The 18,801-nt window shown below is 36.9% G+C and overlaps 1 protein-coding gene across 3 annotated transcripts in view; it reads left to right on the top strand.

Moving 5' to 3' along the window:
• The window catches only part of AFF4 (ALF transcription elongation factor 4), a 72,228-nt gene that overhangs the window by 27,436 nt on the left and 25,991 nt on the right, over positions 1–18,801 (top strand). For 2 of the 3 annotated variants that reach the window (XM_020897584.2, XM_020897583.2), the window contains 3 exons: positions 466–1,260; positions 2,567–2,611; positions 6,873–6,959. In XM_020897584.2, the coding sequence (XP_020753243.2) occupies positions 466–1,260; positions 2,567–2,611; positions 6,873–6,959 (927 nt within the window). The remainder of the gene's footprint in view (positions 1–465; positions 1,261–2,566; positions 2,612–6,872; positions 6,960–18,801) is intronic. The other variant, XM_070465351.1, reaches the window with a different exon arrangement.

The raw sequence follows: 18,801 nt of genomic DNA, 5'->3' as shown, positions 1-18,801 counted from the left end.
TACTTCTGCTTCTAACTATAACATTGAATTGTAAGGAATATGTTGTTTTCCTTGACTGCCAAAAGTATGAATATTGGCTAATGTGCTGATTTGGAACTTAATTACGTAAAGGCATAATTACTTTTCCTGCTCTTCAAAATATATTTACTACTGTTCTAGTATATTTATTTGTGAAATTTGGATTTTTTAAAGATCTCCTATAGTCTATCGTATATATATTTCTCAGTGTCCTCTAGAATATTAGTGTTTTAACGTGAAGGTTTTTCACTTACAGTGCATTTTCTTTTTCACCATAAAAAGATATGTATATGGAGTTTGCTTTGAGAGTTTAACCTTAGCATATGAGATGAGACCTTCTTTTGAAAAGTCCCTTTCCATTTAAAGTTTGTGAAGTTAGTTTGGAAGCATCTTTTATTTCCAGTTATGCTAATTTTATAGTTTTATTTTACTTCTTTTTTTTTGTAGACTAGCAAAGAAGATAAGCTGTCAAGTCGTATTCAGAGTATGCTTGGAAACTACGATGAAATGAAGGATTTCATAGGAGACAGATCTATACCAAAGCTTGTTGCAATTCCCAAGCCTACAGTACCGCCGACAGCAGATGAAAAATCTAACCCAAATTTCTTTGAACAGAGACATGGGAGCTCTCATCAGAGTAGCAAGTGGACTCCAGTAGGTCCTGCACCCAGCACTTCTCAGTCTCAGAAACGGTCCTCAGGCTTACAGAGTGGACACAGTAGCCAGCGGGCCAGTGCAGGAGCCAGTGGTGGCACTAATAGTAGTGGCCAGAGACATGACCGTGACTCGTACAGCAGTGGTGGGAGCAGTAGCCGAAAGAAAGGCCAGCATGGATCAGAACACTCCAAGTCACGCTCTTCCAGCCCTGGAAAACCCCAGGCTGTTTCTTCATTAAGCTCCAGTCATTCCAGGTCTCATGGGAATGATCACCATAGCAAAGAACATCAGCGTTCCAAATCACCTCGGGACCCTGATGCAAACTGGGATTCTCCTTCCCGTGTACCTTTTTCAAGTGGGCAGCACTCAAATCAGTCTTTCCCACCTTCATTGATGTCAAAGTCCAGCTCAATGCTACAGAAACCCACTGCCTATGTGCGGCCCATGGATGGACAGGAGTCCATGGAACCAAAGCTGTCCTCTGAACACTACAGCAGCCAGTCTCATGGCAACAGCATGACTGAACTGAAGCCCAGCAGTAAAGCACATCTCACCAAGCTGAAAATACCTTCCCAACCATTGGATGTAAGTCATACATTTAGAGCTTTTTAACTTTGTAACTTTATGAAGCAATTCACCCTGAAGATATGATTGAACTTGAACTCTTTGTCTTAACAGTAAGGAATGTAAAAGTTTAAGGAAAAACTTGTGATTGACTCCCATGTAAATCCATAGAGCTCTTAGATACTTCTCTTGAGCAGTAGAAAAAAAGTCATTTGTTGTTTTCAAATATTAAAATGACAAGTCAGTTATAGAACTAAAAGATGATCTCTCAATACCTTAGGTTTCCTCATTTTGATTTTATGGGATAATACATTTTGTCTTTTGTTTTAAAAAAATTACTTCTCATTGCATGGTTCATTATGGTAAATGTTGAAACTTTTTTGGTTGCATGGAGACGGTAATGTTTTATGATTTGGATGCCATGATCCTTTTCTCTGGTTTGTGGCGACTGCTCCAGGGATAGTGGTGGCTTGAAATTTAAGGTGCTTAGAACTATGTACCAAAACGTTCTATTCAGAATAGTGAGCATTCTTTGTGAAATAAAAATCCTTTAGTCTAGTTTTTGCAATAAAAAAAATTTTAAGACATATCAGTAGCTGAGAATTATAGCTCATAGCTTAAAACAGTGGGGGAAGGGAAGGGGGATAGGTAAAATGATGTTTTGAGGACATTTAAAAATCTTTCTTGTGGCCTTAGGAAATGCATTGTTCCTGGCATTTGTCATCTAATTACTCCTCTCAGGAGAACAGTAAAGTGGTGATTTGTTCTTTCTTTACACATTATAATGTGATCCTTAGAGCTAGGCTTCACCATAACTCAGTTGTTGTTTGTGCTTCAGAATAAACTTAACCTTCATGATTTAAGAAATATTATGTAAAATGTCCATTGTGTTCCAGACAGCTAATCTTTCAATAATACTGGTTTTACTCTGTTTGTTAGTTTATGTGAAATGATATCTCAGTATCATAGTATATTTTGTATATAAATCGACTTTTAAATTTTGACATCTTGTTCAGCTAAAAAAACTACATTTTAAAAGTTACTTCTAATCCAAGTATAAGAAAGATAAGGTTTCTTGGAAAACTTTTTTTAAAATTTCCAATCATGTACAGTTTGGTGATTAAAATTTTTTAGTGCTTGAAATTTTGTATTTAAGGAAATTAGTCCAAAGATTCTAATTAGCGTTCTGGCTTTGAGTAGTGGGATACCAAATATATCTTTAATATTAGTTTTATTTCTAATAATGTTAAATCTGTACAACAAATGATAAAAACCTAATAAGAAATGGCTTCAGACCTAATATATGTTTCTTTTCCTCTTTTTTTAGGCATCTGCTTCTGGGGATGTGAGTTGTGTGGATGAAATTCTTAAAGTAAGTTTTTGGGTTTTTTTTTAAATAGTTTGTCTCTAAGTATGATGCTCTGCTACCCTCTTACCCCCTCCCCCTCCCCGTATTTCACAAAGTACCTGAAGCTGCAGCAGACTGATTACATGTATAACCTGATTGTTTACATCAAAAATAACTGACTCTTTCCTGTTTATATTCATACTTAAGTTCTGAACTACTTGGTTTGTTTACTATTTGCCCTCAAAAAGCTGGGGGTTTTGTTTGTAAGTAAAAACAAATTCTGGTCTTAACAGTTTGCTTTGAAGAGAGGAAGAAACCAAATATAACTATACCTTCTTAGGTTTATCAGTTAATAATTTGAAATGCTTAAAATCTCAGTAGTTATCAACCCATTGTGTTGAAAATAGCTTGCTTTAGAGTTCATCTGTATATACTGGTCAGATATACATAAGTTTTCTCTGAATACTACACATTTTGAGTGTTTAATGGAATATGTTTAAACTTGACACATGACTAAAGAGTACATTCTGTTGGGAAAAGAAAATGTTGTCTGTTGGAAAAAGAAACTGTTTTTGGCTCAATAGACAAAGACCATCAGTCACATATTAATTGTACTTTTTGTGTACACCTGAATTTTTGTGTCTGTACTTGTATTTCACTGTATGTACTTTTTTTTAATTTTTATTGATTTATTTTTGACTGCACTGGGTCTTTGTTGCTTTGCACAAGCTGTCTGCTGTTGTCGCGAGTGGAAGCTACTCTCTGGTTTGGTGCATGGGCTTCTCGTTGCAGAGCACAGGTTCTAGGGCACGCGGGCTTCAGTAGTTGCAGGTCTAGAGTGCAGGCTCAGTAGTTGTGCCACATGGGCTTAGTTGCTGCAAGGTATGTGGGACCTTCCCGGATCAGAATGAAACCTATCTCCCCTGCATTTTGGCAGGCGGACTCTTATCCACTGCACTACCAGGGAAGTCCCCTTCACTGTATATGCTTTTGAAAGACTGCTTGCATTGGCTGCTGCCACTTATTTTCTCCTTCTTTTCTTTTGTTGTTTTTCAGCCGCTAAGTTGTGTTCGACTCTTTGAGACCCCATGGACTGCAGCACACCAGGCTTCCCTGTCCTTCCTTTAGCCTACTAAAATCTCTTTTATCTCCGCCATTCTCCTGAACTTGTTTCTCCAAGGTCATTACCTCCCATGCCACTAGAGGCTTCATTTGTGTTCTTTACTCTTTCTGCTGTTATAAAGAATTTTTATTTTTTCCTTCTGGAAACACCATTTTTTTTCTTCCTTGACTGTTGTTACATTGTTTTTATTTTCTACACACCTTTTCTTGTCTCACATTCTCAACATTCCAAAGTTGCCCTTTGGGAAAGCTTGTGTCTTCTCTTATCTCTTAAATTTGAGTGCATTTTTTAAGCCAGTGCTCCTCTCTTTTTCTCCTTTGATGAGATTTTCCTCCATCCTTTGGGCTTTAGCTGTTAGACAGCTATTCAATCTTTCTCTCCTGTCTTGGCCTCCTTTGGGTTTTGGTTTTTGTCTCTTCATTGCTTCTTAGGTGGGTCTCTGGGTTTCTCCTTCCTCTTCAGATAAGTCTGAAGCCATATTTATCAGACTTAACTTCTATTAGTAGTATCACTGTTCTTCCTGGCTAATTGTAGAATCCTGATTATCTTTCACTTTTTTCTCTCATGTTCTGTTTAACCACAAAACTACATGCAGGACTTTGAAAATGTTTGTTCCTTTGTTTCCATTTCTGCCACTTTGAGCTTTAGTAATTGTAATATACAGTCCTCACTCTGACTTTCTGTCTGGAGTCTTCCTACTCATCTGTCTTCTGTATTGCCACCATATTCTTTGCTTTAATCCTTTGTCTTCATAATTTCCTTCTAAGAAGTTTTCAGGCTCTCTAAGGCCCCTAAAAAGAATAGTGTGCAAATTTAACATTTTAAATGTTAGTCTGTATACAGGCCAGTTTCAGCCTCTCCCACTACAGATGGACCACTTTTCCCAAACCGATTTCCCTAAGCCATACACTTTCTTATTCTTTCATCTCTGTAAACTTTCATAGAATGTGTTTCTCCTTCCTCTTCAGTCAAATACAGATTCTGTTTTTTCTTAGAATCCCACTGAAATCGTTTTTCTCCCTATATCAGGTCATTAGACCACAATGATGACTCATTGCTTTCATTTTTCAGTTGCCATGTACGTAAAAAGTCTAAGGGAGCATATATCTTTACTCTTAAATCCTCAGAAATGCATGGCACGTTAATACCTGAATGAAATCTTAAGATTTTCTTGTATTTAATTATTTCTATGATGTTACTGACCATTTATTATAGTAAGTAAAAGTCACTCAGTCTTGTCCGACTCTTTGTCACCCCGTGGACTATACAGTCCACAGAATTCTCCAGGCCAGAATACTGGAGTGGGTAGCCTTTCCCTTCTCCAGGGGATCTTCCCAACCCAGGGATCAAACCCAGGTCTCCCGCATTGCAGGCAGATTCTGTACCAGCTGAGGTACAAGGGAAGCCATTTATTATCTATTTTATGTATATATATGACTTGGCACATGGCCTTGGGTGTAATAGATGCTCAGTCATTTGACAGTAGGGAGTTAAATAGATTTTTTATTGAGAGGATTTTGATATTTAAGGTGTAAAATGCCAACATTGAAAACCTGGGGTATATAAGTTTCTGTTTCTTTTCCCTTCCCTATGTGCAGCATATAAGCAAGTTCAGGTTCACATTGCCTTTGTGTTTTCTTCATACTTGTAGTCGTATTTTTTCTGGGAACCTCATCACAAACTTAAAGGAAATAAAAAGATTTTTTTAGTCTAAAAGTAATATATTTATTGTAAGAAATGATTTATTAATTCAGAGCTTACTGTGTGTCAAGCACCAGGGATATAGTGGTGATAATAGTGTTAGTGTTGCACCCTTTGAGCTGACATTTTTGAGCACAATGTAGGAAATAATCAACTATATACAATTACTTCAGAAAGTGAAATACGATTAGAGACATAAAGCATTGTAAGAGGATAAAGAGCAAGCTGAGTGCAGGTGACTATTTCAAGAGATTCAAGTGGTGGAAGCTGTGTCAAGTGGTCTCGTCTCTTCTCTCAGTCATTCTGTTTTCCACAGGTTAACTATCTCTGAGAGATTTTTCCATAAATAAACATTTATGAGGACATACACTGATTTGTATTTGGCATTTAACACTAACTGGGGGTATCATTTCCTTTCAGAAGGTAACTTTCTCATTTTTCTGTTTGCTTGGTGTTCCACTGTATGAGTGTCTGGTAATTTAATTAATCCTATGTTGTTGATGTTTAGGTTGTTTTCATTTTTTTTTAGTGTGTATCCCTTGAACATGTATCTTTACATAACTGTGCTTATAGCTATAGGATAAATTCCTAAAGGTTATACCACCTTTAATTCATTGTATTTTCTCAATCTACTTGACGGCTGGCTTTGAACTACATGCCAGAGATAAAACACTTCTTCCGTATTCTGGGTCTGATACTTCTCTGTTTCCTGCTTCTCTAATGTATACATTGTGATTATATCCAAACTTCCACTTGGATATACTTGGCATATGATTAGACAGAAGGCATTGAATGAAATCAGACATGTAGTCTTACTTGTCTGTCTTCCTCTATGTGTGCATTTGATACCTTTCTTCTGATTTTCTCCACTTGACCAAAATTTCGTATCAGTGAATGGACTCTGTAGAGAGACTAACCAGGATCAAATTCTGTGTCCATTACTTACTAAGTGTATGACCTTGAGTAAATAGCTTAATCTCTGTGCTTCAGTTTTATCCTACACAGAGTCAGGATAATAATGGTATCTACCTCATAATGTCATTATGACTACTAGCTGAGTAACAGATGTAAAATAGCATAGTATGTGGCCCATTAAAGGTACACAGTAAAAGCTAGCTTCTTTTCTTACTGTTATCCCCCTTTCCCACTCCCATAGCAAGCTCTTCCTTAATAGCATTTTACTATGTGCCCTGTATTTGGTTACAGGCTGATTACTATAACTATTCACAGGTCTTATCACCTTAACTCTAACCTCCTTGAAGTCAGAGTATAAACTATCTTCCTGTTACCTACCCCGTAATGCCTTGCACACATTGTGCTTAATTAATATTTATTGATTAAATATGTACACCTTTGGAGGAGCAGTCACAAAACCAGCATTTATAATACAGATCTGGTTTTTAGCTGTGTAATTTTTATCCTTGACCTGCTTGAAAACAAACTGTAATAATTACATTTCAGGAGATGACGCATTCATGGCCTCCCCCTCTAACGGCTATTCATACACCATGCAAAACAGAACCTTCCAAATTTCCTTTTCCAACTAAGGTAAGTAAATAAAATGTGTCTTTATACTGTAACAAAACGCTAAATGGCTTGACTAAAATCATGTGAATTCAGAATTATCTTGGCATTCCCATTTTAATGGGAGATAGATAATAAATAAGTGAATGAATAGGTAACTTAAGATAGTGATAATTACTATGAAGAAAATAAAACTAGACTGTAGAATTGAGATTGACTTAGATTGAGAGAAACTTGAAAAATCTTTGAAGGCAACTTGTGATAGAGACTTAGAGGTCATCACTGCTTGTTGTGAACTATTATGATACTCTCAGCCACAGATAGTAAGGGTTTCCCAAACTGTTTGTATGAGAAACTCATTTCCAGAGGATGCAACAACCATACTTAAAGCCTTTGGTAACGGTTCTTCAGACATTAATTCCAAGCTCATCTAAAATCAACAGATTTGTTTTTTTAAACATTAATTTATACCAGTAATGCAAGAAGGACCCCTAATAATAGCCTTCTCCATATTCTACCTCTTCCATCTCACCAGAGCTACTTCATGCATATCTTTACAAGTCTTTCCAAATGCATTTATATGTACATATAATGGAATCATTACATATAAAAATTTTCTCACTTAATTTCTGTACAGAAATATTACTCTGTATTTTTAATCAGTCAGCAATAGATCTTAGATACTTTTTCATGTTATATATAATATATTACATATAGAAGTATTCAGTTCTTTTAATTGCGTCCATTTCATATCTTAAATTTATTTAGCCATTTCCCTTTGATATTTATCTTGTTGCCAAATTTTCATTTCTATAAACATTGCTGTAGTGGATAACTTTTATTCCTGCCTTCTTGTGTGCATGTGAGTTTCTTTTGAGTAAAAAGCAAGAAATAAAATTGTTGAATATTGAGAGTATATAGTTAATATATTCTCTCAAATTCCCTCTGTGGTAATTGTGCTAGTCAATACCTGCACTTGTGTTTCCTTTTATTCCTTACATGCACACTGCTATTTGTTATTTTAAGCACCAGTCTTTTGAGTAGGAAATAGTATTCTATTTCCTAGGTTGCTGGGGAGGTTCATCATCTTTACAGATTTGTCATCCATTTAATGTCTATGTGGATTCATTGGCCTATGTCTTCTGCCCTTTGGGCTATACCTTTTGCCTAATGAGTTTTAGGAAAATTTCTGTTTTTGTTTTATGTTGTTTTGTTTGAATTCTGCATTAGAATAATTTATTCCACGTACTGCAAATGTTTTTCCCACTCAGTGCCCATTTAAGTTTTATGGTCTAAAAGATTTTGTTTGATGAATAAATTTATCTTTCTCTTGTATAAAGCTTTTGCTCTTTAATGTCTTGTTAAAGAAGGTTTTTCCATCTCCAGGATCATAAACATGACTTCTTATTTTTCTTTTAATGTGATTGCAGTTTTATTTCCTTTGTTTATATTTAGCTCCATTTATTTTTGTGAGTGACATGAGGTCGAGAGAAAACTTGCTGCATGTATGTGTGTCATACCACTCTTTTACTTTTTAAGTCAGCTATGTTTACACATAAAAAATGCATATAGAATGTACAGCCTGAGTTTTGATAGACATGTGCACCTTTGTAAGCAACATGTTAATTAAGAATTAGAACATTTCCTTCAACCCACAAAGTTCCCTCAAGTTTCTTTCCAGTCCACCTCACCCCACCACTGGCCCCACACAATTGCTATCTGTTCTCTGTCACTATAGGTAAGTTTTGCTTTCTCTTGAATTTCATATAAATGTAATCCATATAATGTATATATGTTTTTGGCATATATATTTGCATTCTTCTGCTCAGTATATACTTTTGGAATTCTTCCATGTTCTTGAATGTGTCAGTAATGTTTTTCTTTATATTCATAGTTCATTTTTATTTCCGTTATATAAAAATACCAAAATTTATTTATTCATTCACCTGTTGATAAACATTGAGTTGTTTCTAGATTTTACCTGTTAAGAATTGAGTATTTATAAACATTGACTAACAATTCTTTGTGTGAACTTGTATTTTTTTTTCTTACGGGTCTACTGAGTCATACAGAAAGAAGTAGAATTTCTGGATTATGTATCAAGTGCGTGCCAAATTGGTTGTACCATACTCCTACCTTATCCACTCCCATTTCCCAGCCGTGTATAATAGTTTCATTTGTTTTCAGTTCAGTTCAGTCGCTCAGTCATGTCCGACTCTTTGCAACCCCATGGATTGCAGCATGCCAGGCTTCCCTGTCCATCACCAACTCCTGGAGCTTACTCAAACTTATGTCCATCAAGTCAGTGATGCCATCCAACCATCTCATCCTCTGTCATCCCCTTCTCCTCCCACCTTCAATCTTTCCCATCATCAGAGTCTTTTCTAGTGAGTCAGTTCTTTGTATCAGGTGGCCAAAGTATTGGAGTTTCAGCTTCAGCATCAGTCCTTCCGGTGAATATTCAGGACTGATTTCATTTGTTTTACATCCTACATTAGTATTGTCATTCTTTTTAGTTTCAACCATTTTACTGGGCATTAGCAGTATCTCATACTGGTTTTAATTTGTATTTCCCTGATGTCTAATGACATTGAACCTCTTTATGAGCTTATTGGCCATTCTTCTTTTTGAAATATTAGTTCAAGATTTTTCACCTTTGCCCTGTGAGGGGAGCGGGGAGGGGGGCGGTGATGCCAGCGTTGAGTGGGTGATGTTTATAGGTTTCTTTTTTCTTTTTTTTTTCTAATAATGTCTTTGGTTTGATATCAGGATAGTGCTGGCTTCTTTAAAGGAGCAAGGAAATGTTCCCTTCATCTCTTATTTTCTGAAATAGTTTGTGAAATATTAACATTAATTCTTCCTTGTGTGTTTAATATAACTCAACAGTGAAGCTATCTGTACCCCTAGTATTCTCTACTGGAGGATTTTAAATTACAAATTAAATTTCTTTATTATTTCTTTATTAAATATAAAGCTATTCAAATTTTCTATTTCTTATGTCAGTTTTGGTAATTTTTTTCTTTTCAGTCATATTTATTGGCCCAGTGTCATTAATAAGCTATACTTATTCTTTAATGTCTGTAAGATCTATAGTAAAGTTCTCTTTCCCCTGCTATTGGTTATTTGTGGTTTCTCTTTTTGTTTTCCTTGATCTGTCTAGCTAGTCGTTTATCAGTTTTATTGTCAGTTCCAAGAACCATCGTTTAGCTTTTTCAGTTTTCTGTTTCTTTGATTTTTGCTTTTATTGTAATTATTTTCTTCTTTCTGCCTATTTTGGGTTTCATTTGCTTTTCTTCTGATTTATTAATTTGGAAGCTTAGATCATAGATTATAAACATTTCTTGTTTTAAGTGTTTAAAACTATCAGTTTCCCTCTAAGCCCTTTTTTAAAGTGTATCTCACAAATTATGATATATTGTGTTTTTATTATCATTCAGTGCAAAATATTTCCCTAATTTCTTCTGTGACTTCTTCTTAGAGTCATGGGTTATTTAGAAGCATGTAGTTTTATTTTCAAGTATTTGAGGATTTTCCAGGGGGGAAATGGCAACCCACTCTGTTATTCTTGCTTAGGAAATTTCTTGGACAGAGGAGTCTGATGGGCTGCAGTCCAAAGTGATTCAGTTTTATATACATCCATCTTCATATTCTTTTCCATCATGGTTTATCATGGGATAGTGAATATAGTTCCCTATGCTATACAGTAGGACCTTGTTGTTTATCCATTCTGTTTATAATAGTTCGTATCTGCTAGTCCCAAACTCCCAGTCCATCCCTCTCCTGCCCCCTCCCCCTTGGCAACCACAATGCTGTTCTTTATGCCTGTGATTTGGTTTCTGTTTCATAGATAAGTTCATTTGTGTCATGTTTTAAGTTTCAAATGTAAGTGATATCATACAGTATTTGACAGTGTATTCCTTTTTAAATTTTTATTCATTTGACTGCATCTGGTCTTAGTTGTGGCACGTGGGACCTTTGTTGTGACATGCGATGCTTGGACTCTCTTTTATCTTAGTTCCCTGACCAGGGATTGGACCCATGTCCACTGCTTTGCAAGGGAGATTCTGAACCTCTGGACCACCAGGGAAATTTTGACAGTGTATTCTTTATTGGTGACATTTTTAGTTACAAAGATGAGGGTAAGAGAAGGTTGCAGTGGGCTAAAAAGGTATTAGAGGCAGTGATTGTATAAATGGAGATTTTATTTTGAGACACTGTCTGTAGAAGGGAGCAGAGAAATGTGGTGGTGCCAGAAAAGGGTATGATGATATTGTCTTGGGAGTATTTTTTTATAAGATGAGGGCATTGTATTATATTTATATGCTGATGAAAGTGATTTTGTTAAAAAGGAAAAGCAAGCAATAAGTGGGAAAGAAAGAAGGTAATCTTAGGAAATCTTCACAAGAGGAATTGAAATTTGTGCCAAAGTAGAGAATATTTGCCTTGGAGCACAATTAAAACTTCCCAAGTGACTCAGTGGGTAAAAAATCCACCTGCAATGCAGCAGATCCCTGAGTCAGGATGATGCCCTGAAGGACAGCATGGCAACCAACTCCAGTATTCTTGCCTGGAAAATCCCATGGACAGAGGAGCCTGGTGGGCTATATAGTGTCCATATGGTCGCAAAGAGTTGGACACAACTGATGTGCCTGAGCACGCACACACAGAGCACAATTATGTCATTCTTTTTCACAGGAGGGAAAGCAGAGTGAATGAGTGTGCTTAGGGAAAAGTTGGTAGATTTTCCAGTAATAGTTTGCAGTGAACTAAAGTAAAGCTCTTGACTGCCTTTACTCATATTCAGCTATATGTTTTGAACAATCCCTGGCAGTGTTCTTGGTGCTGTAGATATATCACTGAGCCATTTAGATGGTACCAATAGAATAGTTTCTGGCACATAATAGCTATTCAGTAAATGTTTGTTGACTGAATTTAGATATATTAATATATGCTCAAGTAACTATTTACCTGAGTAAACAATGGAAACAGTGGGAACGGTGAGAGACTTTATTTTCTTGGGCTCCAAAATCACTGCAGATGGTGACTACAGCCATGAAATTGAAAGACGCTTGCTCCTTGGAAGAAAAGCTATGACAAATCTGGACAACATATTAAAAAGCAGAGACATTACTTTGCCAACAAAGGTCTACCTAGTCAAAGCTATGGTTTTCCAGTAGTCATGTATGGATGAAAGAGTTGGACCATAAAGAAAGCTGAGCACTGAAGAATTGATGCTTTTGAACTGTGGTGTTGGAGAAGACTCTTGAGAGTCCCTTGGACTGCAGGGATATCCAACCAGTCAATCCTAAAGGAAATCAGGCCTCAATATTCATTGGAAGGACTGATACTGAAGTCATGTGAAGTACAGACTCATTAGAAAAGACCCTGGTGTGGGAAAGATTGAAGCCAGGGGGAGAAGGGGATGACAGAGGATGAGATGGTTGGATGGCATCACCGACTTGGTGGACATGAGTTTGAGCAAGCTCCAGGTGTTGATGATGGACAGGGAAGCCTGGCGTGCTGCAGTCCATGGGGTTGCAAAGAGTTGGACATGACCAAACTGAACTGAACTGTGTTTAGATTTTTTATTTTTCTGAAACAGCTCAGTTAGCTACTTACTGATTATTGCTTTGGCTAGGTAGCTTTTACAGGGTTTTGCTTTTTTTTTTTTTTCCTGGCCCCACCATGTGACATGCTGGATCATAAGTTCCCTAACCAGGAATCAAACCCTCACCCCCTGAAGTAGAGTCTTAACTGCTGGACCACCAAGGAAGTCCAGGGTTTGGCTTTTTTTGTAGCATGTTTCATTCTCTGACTTTTCAGTGAATACAGCTTCATGTGTAATATAGCTTAAAGCTTTATGTGAAGCTTCAATAGGTATTTATTCTCCTTGTGCACTAACCGTATGGACTAGGTCTAATGAAAAGACAGAGAAGGGACAAGTGATGGCACTTGAGAAGATGACAACAACTGGGGTTACAAAGGAAGTAAGTAAGTGCCAGAAGTAAGTTCCCAGAAGCACATGGGAAAATGAGGAGTACAACATAGAGGATTTCATACCCATTAACAGGTCTCTGGTGGCTTAGTGGGTAAAGAATCTACCTTAGTGAAGGAGACACAGGAGATGTGGATTCAATCCCTGGGTCAGAAAGATCCCCTAGAGGGAGAAAATGGCAACCCACTCCAGTATTCTTGCCTTGGAAATTCCAGGGACAGTGGAGGCTGATGGGCTACAGTCCAAAGAGTCAGACATGACTTAGCAGCTAAGCAACAGCTCTGAACGGCTTCCCAGATGGTTCAGTGATAAAGAATCTACCAGCCAGTGCAGGAGACTCCGGAGACATGGGTTTGATTCCTGGAGTAGGAATTGGCAACCCAATCCAATATTCTTGCCTAGAAATCCCATGGACAGAGGAACATGGTGGGCTCCATTCCGTGGGGTCACAAAAAGTTGGACACAACTGAGTGGCCGAGCATACACCAACAGTTCTGAAAGAGCAGTTCATAGTGATGGGTGAGAAGTTGAATTTAAGAACATATTTGGAGAGCTCGTTTATTATCACTGTCATTTACTTGTTAAGTTAAGCTTAACTAGCCACTACACTTATTAAGTTAAGCTTATTAAAGAATGGTTCATATTTGCTGTCTGTATATTAATACTTTCCTTCTCTCAATCCTCAGTCCAATCTGATCTTGCTTTTCACTCTCAATGCGTTACTAAAGCCATTAAGATCATCAATGGCCCATTTTGGAAATTCCTGTTAACATTTTTCATTTTTTATCTTCATTGGAATTTTTGTGAGCTTTGAGTATTGTTAAGCTATTTCTTGTCTTCCACTATACACTACTCATCCAGATTAAGAAATTACCTGTTAGTTGGCATTTAATCGGATGCACAGTTAAACATGTGGAGAACACTTGATTCCCCCAATCAAAAAGAAGAGAGAAGAAAGATGAAAGAAAGAGAGAAGAAACATGGTTCTCTTCTACCATTCCATATCTTAGTGAAGCTAGAAAGGATTATACGAGTTATGTTTGGCATTTCCCTCTTTATCACACCTCACAGACTGTCACCAAGTCCTGATGATTTTAACTCCTTTAATGTGTTTCAGTTTCATTCATTTTTCTCCATCTTTATTGTTACCACTGTAGTTAAGTCAACAGTCTCTAGAGTGGAAAATATATATCCCAGTGTTGTGTGCATTGGAGAATGGGAGGTGGGAGATGAAAACTTTATTCTTATATTTTAGTTCTACAAACCCTAAATTTTTTTTTTTTAGTCTCAAAAGAAAAATGAAATAAGTACATATTTCTATTCCTTGATCTGAATGACAGATGATCACATTTTATGTCTGGTATGTGAGGTATCGAAAGAGAAGTTTAGGTCTTTTCAATATGGAAAAGCTGATAGAGTTATTCTTGTTCATTTGTTCTTCCTGGGTGTGGCATGTTGCAGTTTTAAGTGTGCTTTGTTAAGATTATTTATAGATTATGTTAACTGATTTTAATTCAGCTAATCTTCACCAATGCACAAATGGCTTAAAAGACATACCTGCAGTGAAACTATCAAAAGAAAATAAAACAAATCCTTTTCTGACCAAACAAGAAAATGGCAAAGTTGAGATTGTCCTTCTCCAAGTATGAGCTCTGTATCTGCCACTGCATAGTAGAAACAAAGATGCCATAAGCAGAAAAAATAAGAAAAAAATCCAGATTATCAGCAGTAATTTTCTCTCTTTCTTTTTTAATCAGCAGTAATTTGACATGCATTTTTATCATTAATCTTGCTTTTAGTATATATAGCATATACCTTGAGATAGTAACTGATAAAATGGTGAAAGCATCATAATTTGTACTTAGTGACATTTTGAATTATGTGGTATTCAGTACAACCTTTAACATAAATCAAGTCTAATAAGATTTTATTAAAAACTTCTTTTGTTGTTTCTCCTAGTGTTCTCCCTTTTAAAAACTTGGTCTTTTTTTTTTTTTTTTTAATTTGGTCTTTTTATTGCAAAGAAAGTGACTGAAATTCAGTACAGAGAGAACACAGAAAAAACATACTAAAATGCATTCCTTTGTCAGGAAACACTATTGAAACAGACTTAGAAAGCAAAACTTAAGATTTAAGAAACAAGTATTAGAATAAACCACGCAGTGTACAAAGATAGCTCTATATAGATGGGTGAAAGTGTAGGTGCTTCTAGTAGCAGTACCAATGTAAGATATTGTTTGCTTCTCTTCTCAGTTAGGTGTGTGTGTGTTAGTCCCTTAGTTGTGTCCAACTCTTTGAGACCCCATGGATTGTAGTCTGCAGGCTCCTCTGTCCATGGAATTCTCCAGGCAAGAATACTGGAGTGGATTGCCATTTCCTCCTCCAGGGGATCTTCCCGACCCAGGGATCAATCCTGGGTCTTCTGCATTGCAGGCATATTCTTTACCATCTGAGCTACCAGGCTTCTGGTAACTTCAGTTATAAAATACTTGAAAAGCTATGTTTGTGTGTATACCACTCAAAGAAAGATACAACAGAGAAAAGTCCTAAAGTATAAATAGTTTCTCCTCCCCCTTCCTTCGTGGAGAACTGGTGTGGCACTCCCAAATACTTTTTATATTAACCCAGAAGTTCACTGATTATTTGTTTAATGACAATAAGAGTTGGTGTACTTAAAAGTCAAAGAAGGCAATGGCACCCCACTCCAGTACCCTTGCCTGGAAAATCCCATGGATGGAGGAGCCTGGTAGGCTGTGGTCCATGGGGTCGCTAAGAGTGGGACACGACTGAGTGACTTCCCTTTCACTTTTCACTTTCATGCATTGGAGAAGGAAATGGCAACCCACTCCAGTGTTCTTGCCTGGAGAATCCCAGGGACGGGGGAGCCTGGTGGGCTGCCGTCTATGGGGTCGCACAGAGTCAGACACGACTGAAGTGACTTAGCAGTAGCAGTACTTAAAAGTGAATTAGATAACCTCCTTCCTTTCCTTTCTGTCCCTCCCGCCCTCTTCTCCTTCCCTCCATCCTTCCTTTTTCCCTTTCCCCTCCCTCTCTTTCATACATAAGTCCCAAATAGATTAGATCTTTTCATAGCATATTTAAAATGATAATAAATTAAAACCTCTTAGAATAAAAGTGATGTCCTAACAATGAATGAAAAAGTGACTGCCTCAAGTTAGGAAGGCAACATCTTAAAAATAATGTCATCACTATGTGTTTCCATTGTTGTTTATTTATGGCTGCTCTGGGTCTTTGTTGCTGCACACAGACTTTCTCTAGTGTGGTGCATGGGTTTTTCATTGTATTGCTGAGGCTTCTCTTTTTGCAAAGCACAGACTCTAGGGTACATGGGCTTAATTAAGTTGCATATGGAATCTTCCTGGACGAAGGATCAAACCTGGGCCACCTGTATTGGCAGGCGGATTCTTAACCACTGAACCACCAGGGAAGTCCTGTATTTTTTATGTTGTTGACAAAAACTGTGATAATTGTCATATGTACAAGCTTTAAAGACTTGGAAACAGAATTTTCTAATGTCAGTGAGTTTTGAACCCATTACCTAAAAATACTAAACCATAACCTTTTATTTTCTTGAGAAATAGTTTTGTGTCAGTGACCATTGGAAATCTATTAGCTAAATTTCAACAGAAACTTTTGCATATTAATCTGAGAGATTGAAATTTTGGTATCATGATTTAGTCAGTATAGCATCTCTTCCATTTGTCTAGCTGTGTCTTTGTGATACCCAGTGGAACAACTATCAAACCAGTTTTAGTGTCAGACTGCATTTTTGTGTGTATGTAAGGAAAGCGTTGTTGCCATTGATAAATAACAATTTTTAAATTACTCTAGAATATTATTTTATCTGAGCCCTTTAGAATTTTAATATTTTGGTCTTACATAATATATACTAGTTAAATAGTAATGCAAATGGCAACCCATTTCAACATTCTTGCCTAGAAAATTCCATAGACAGAGAAACTTGACAGGCTACGGTTCATGGGGTCACAAAAGTCAGATGCAACTGAGCACACACATATTTGGGAGATACAAATGCAAAACTGTCTTAGTGGTGGGGAGTACATGATCAAAAAAGCTTGGAGACCAGTATCTTTAAGCTGTAGTCATCTCCTATTTGCACCACTGCAAACAGAAATATCTTTACTTCCATTCTAGATTTCTCAAAGCTGTTCTCTACTTAATAGCCAAGGTAGTCATCACAGTATGTAGATGTATAATTCTTCAGCTTAGTAAACTGCACACACACACACAAATCTTTAATATGGTCTATAAAAATCAGCTATGTGATTTAGCCTCTATGGTCCTGAATTTAATTTCTTAACCCTCTTCCTTCTATACTTTTTCCTCTCGTGGGCTGCCTTGAAGTTCTTTATACTAGCTAGGCTCCTATTCTTCCTTGCCTTTACACACGCTTTTCTGTCTACCCTGAACACTTACGTTTCTCATCCTTTCCCAGTTTACTTCCTGCATATCCTTCAAGTTTCATCCTGAGCAGTACCTACTCAGGGAAGCCTTTGCTCATTTCCCTGGTCAGGGGTGTGTGTGTGTATGGGTATCTGTATGTTTGTTTCTCATGCACACACACATAATAAAATTGTTATTTTTATATTACTTTATAATACTGTGTAAGCTTTTGCCCTTTGTTGTACTTAACACAGTTGCTATTTTTATCTTGATTTGCATGAGTGGTTGCAAAAATACTCATTGATATTAAGTTCCATGAAGACAAAGACCTTGGCAGTTTTTGCTTATTGTGTTTTTCCACTATTTAGATATGTGAGTGAATGTGTATCAAGGAGTTTGGGTTTCAGCCTTAGGAAAAATGAAGAGCCATTGTACACTCTGTGAAAAATAGGGGAGTATTAATGATACATACTAAGACTTGGACTTTAGAAAGGTCAACTAGAGGCTGTTGTTGAGTGAAAGAGACAAAGGCTGGAGCCAGGAAGATCTGTTAGATGACCATTGTAAATGAAGAAAGGTGACAACCTATGTCTTTGCAGTACAGATGGAGAGGAGAAGGTGTTGCATATAAGTAGATGGTCTAGACAGAATCCAGTCATATTTGCTTATTTATTTTATAGATTTTGGTGGTTTTTTTTTAGGCCACCTATGTGGCACATAGGATCTTAATTCCCCAAACAGGAATCAAACCCATGTCTCCTGCATTGGAAATATGGAGTCTTAACCACTGGACCACCAGGGAAGTCCCTCCAGTTGCCTTTGGTCACTAACTGACTATTGTCAGAGGTGAGAAAAAGGAATCAAGAGACAACTTAAAAGCTTAGGTCATTGAACTGTTAGACCATTTACCAGGTAAATGAGTATAAGACAATTAGTCATTCAAGGCTGGGTAGAGAACTCTTTCCATGTAAAAAGTAAATATTTGCTTGGCTGTGCTGGGTCATAGTTGGGACATGCAGGATCCAGTTCCCTGACCAGGGATTGAACCCAGACCCCCTATATTGGGAGCGCAGAGTCCTAGCCACTGTACCACCAGGGAGATCCTTCTTTTCATTTTTAATAAGATTCACAGGAATGACCTCTTGGTCAGTGATGTATTTAAAGACTTTTAGAATAGCTTTATTGAGATAGAATTTACATATCATGCAAATCACCCATTCAGAGTATATAATTAAATGGTTTTGAACATATTTATAGATATGTGCAACCATTATAGCAGTGAATTTTTAAACATTTTGGGAAATCTGTGGTGATCCAATGCTTAGGACTCTGCACTTTCACTGACAAGGGCCCAGATTCAATCCCATGTCAGGGAACTAAGATCCCACAAATCATGTGGCATAGCCAAAAAGAATTTTTTTTTTTTATTGTTTAGAACATTTTTAT

This window comes from Odocoileus virginianus, chromosome 3 (genome assembly GCF_023699985.2).
Source record: "Odocoileus virginianus isolate 20LAN1187 ecotype Illinois chromosome 3, Ovbor_1.2, whole genome shotgun sequence".
Lineage (NCBI taxonomy): Eukaryota > Metazoa > Chordata > Mammalia > Artiodactyla > Cervidae > Odocoileus > Odocoileus virginianus.
Note: the sequence above shows the minus strand (reverse complement) of the source record. Positions and strands in the feature narration are given on the sequence as shown.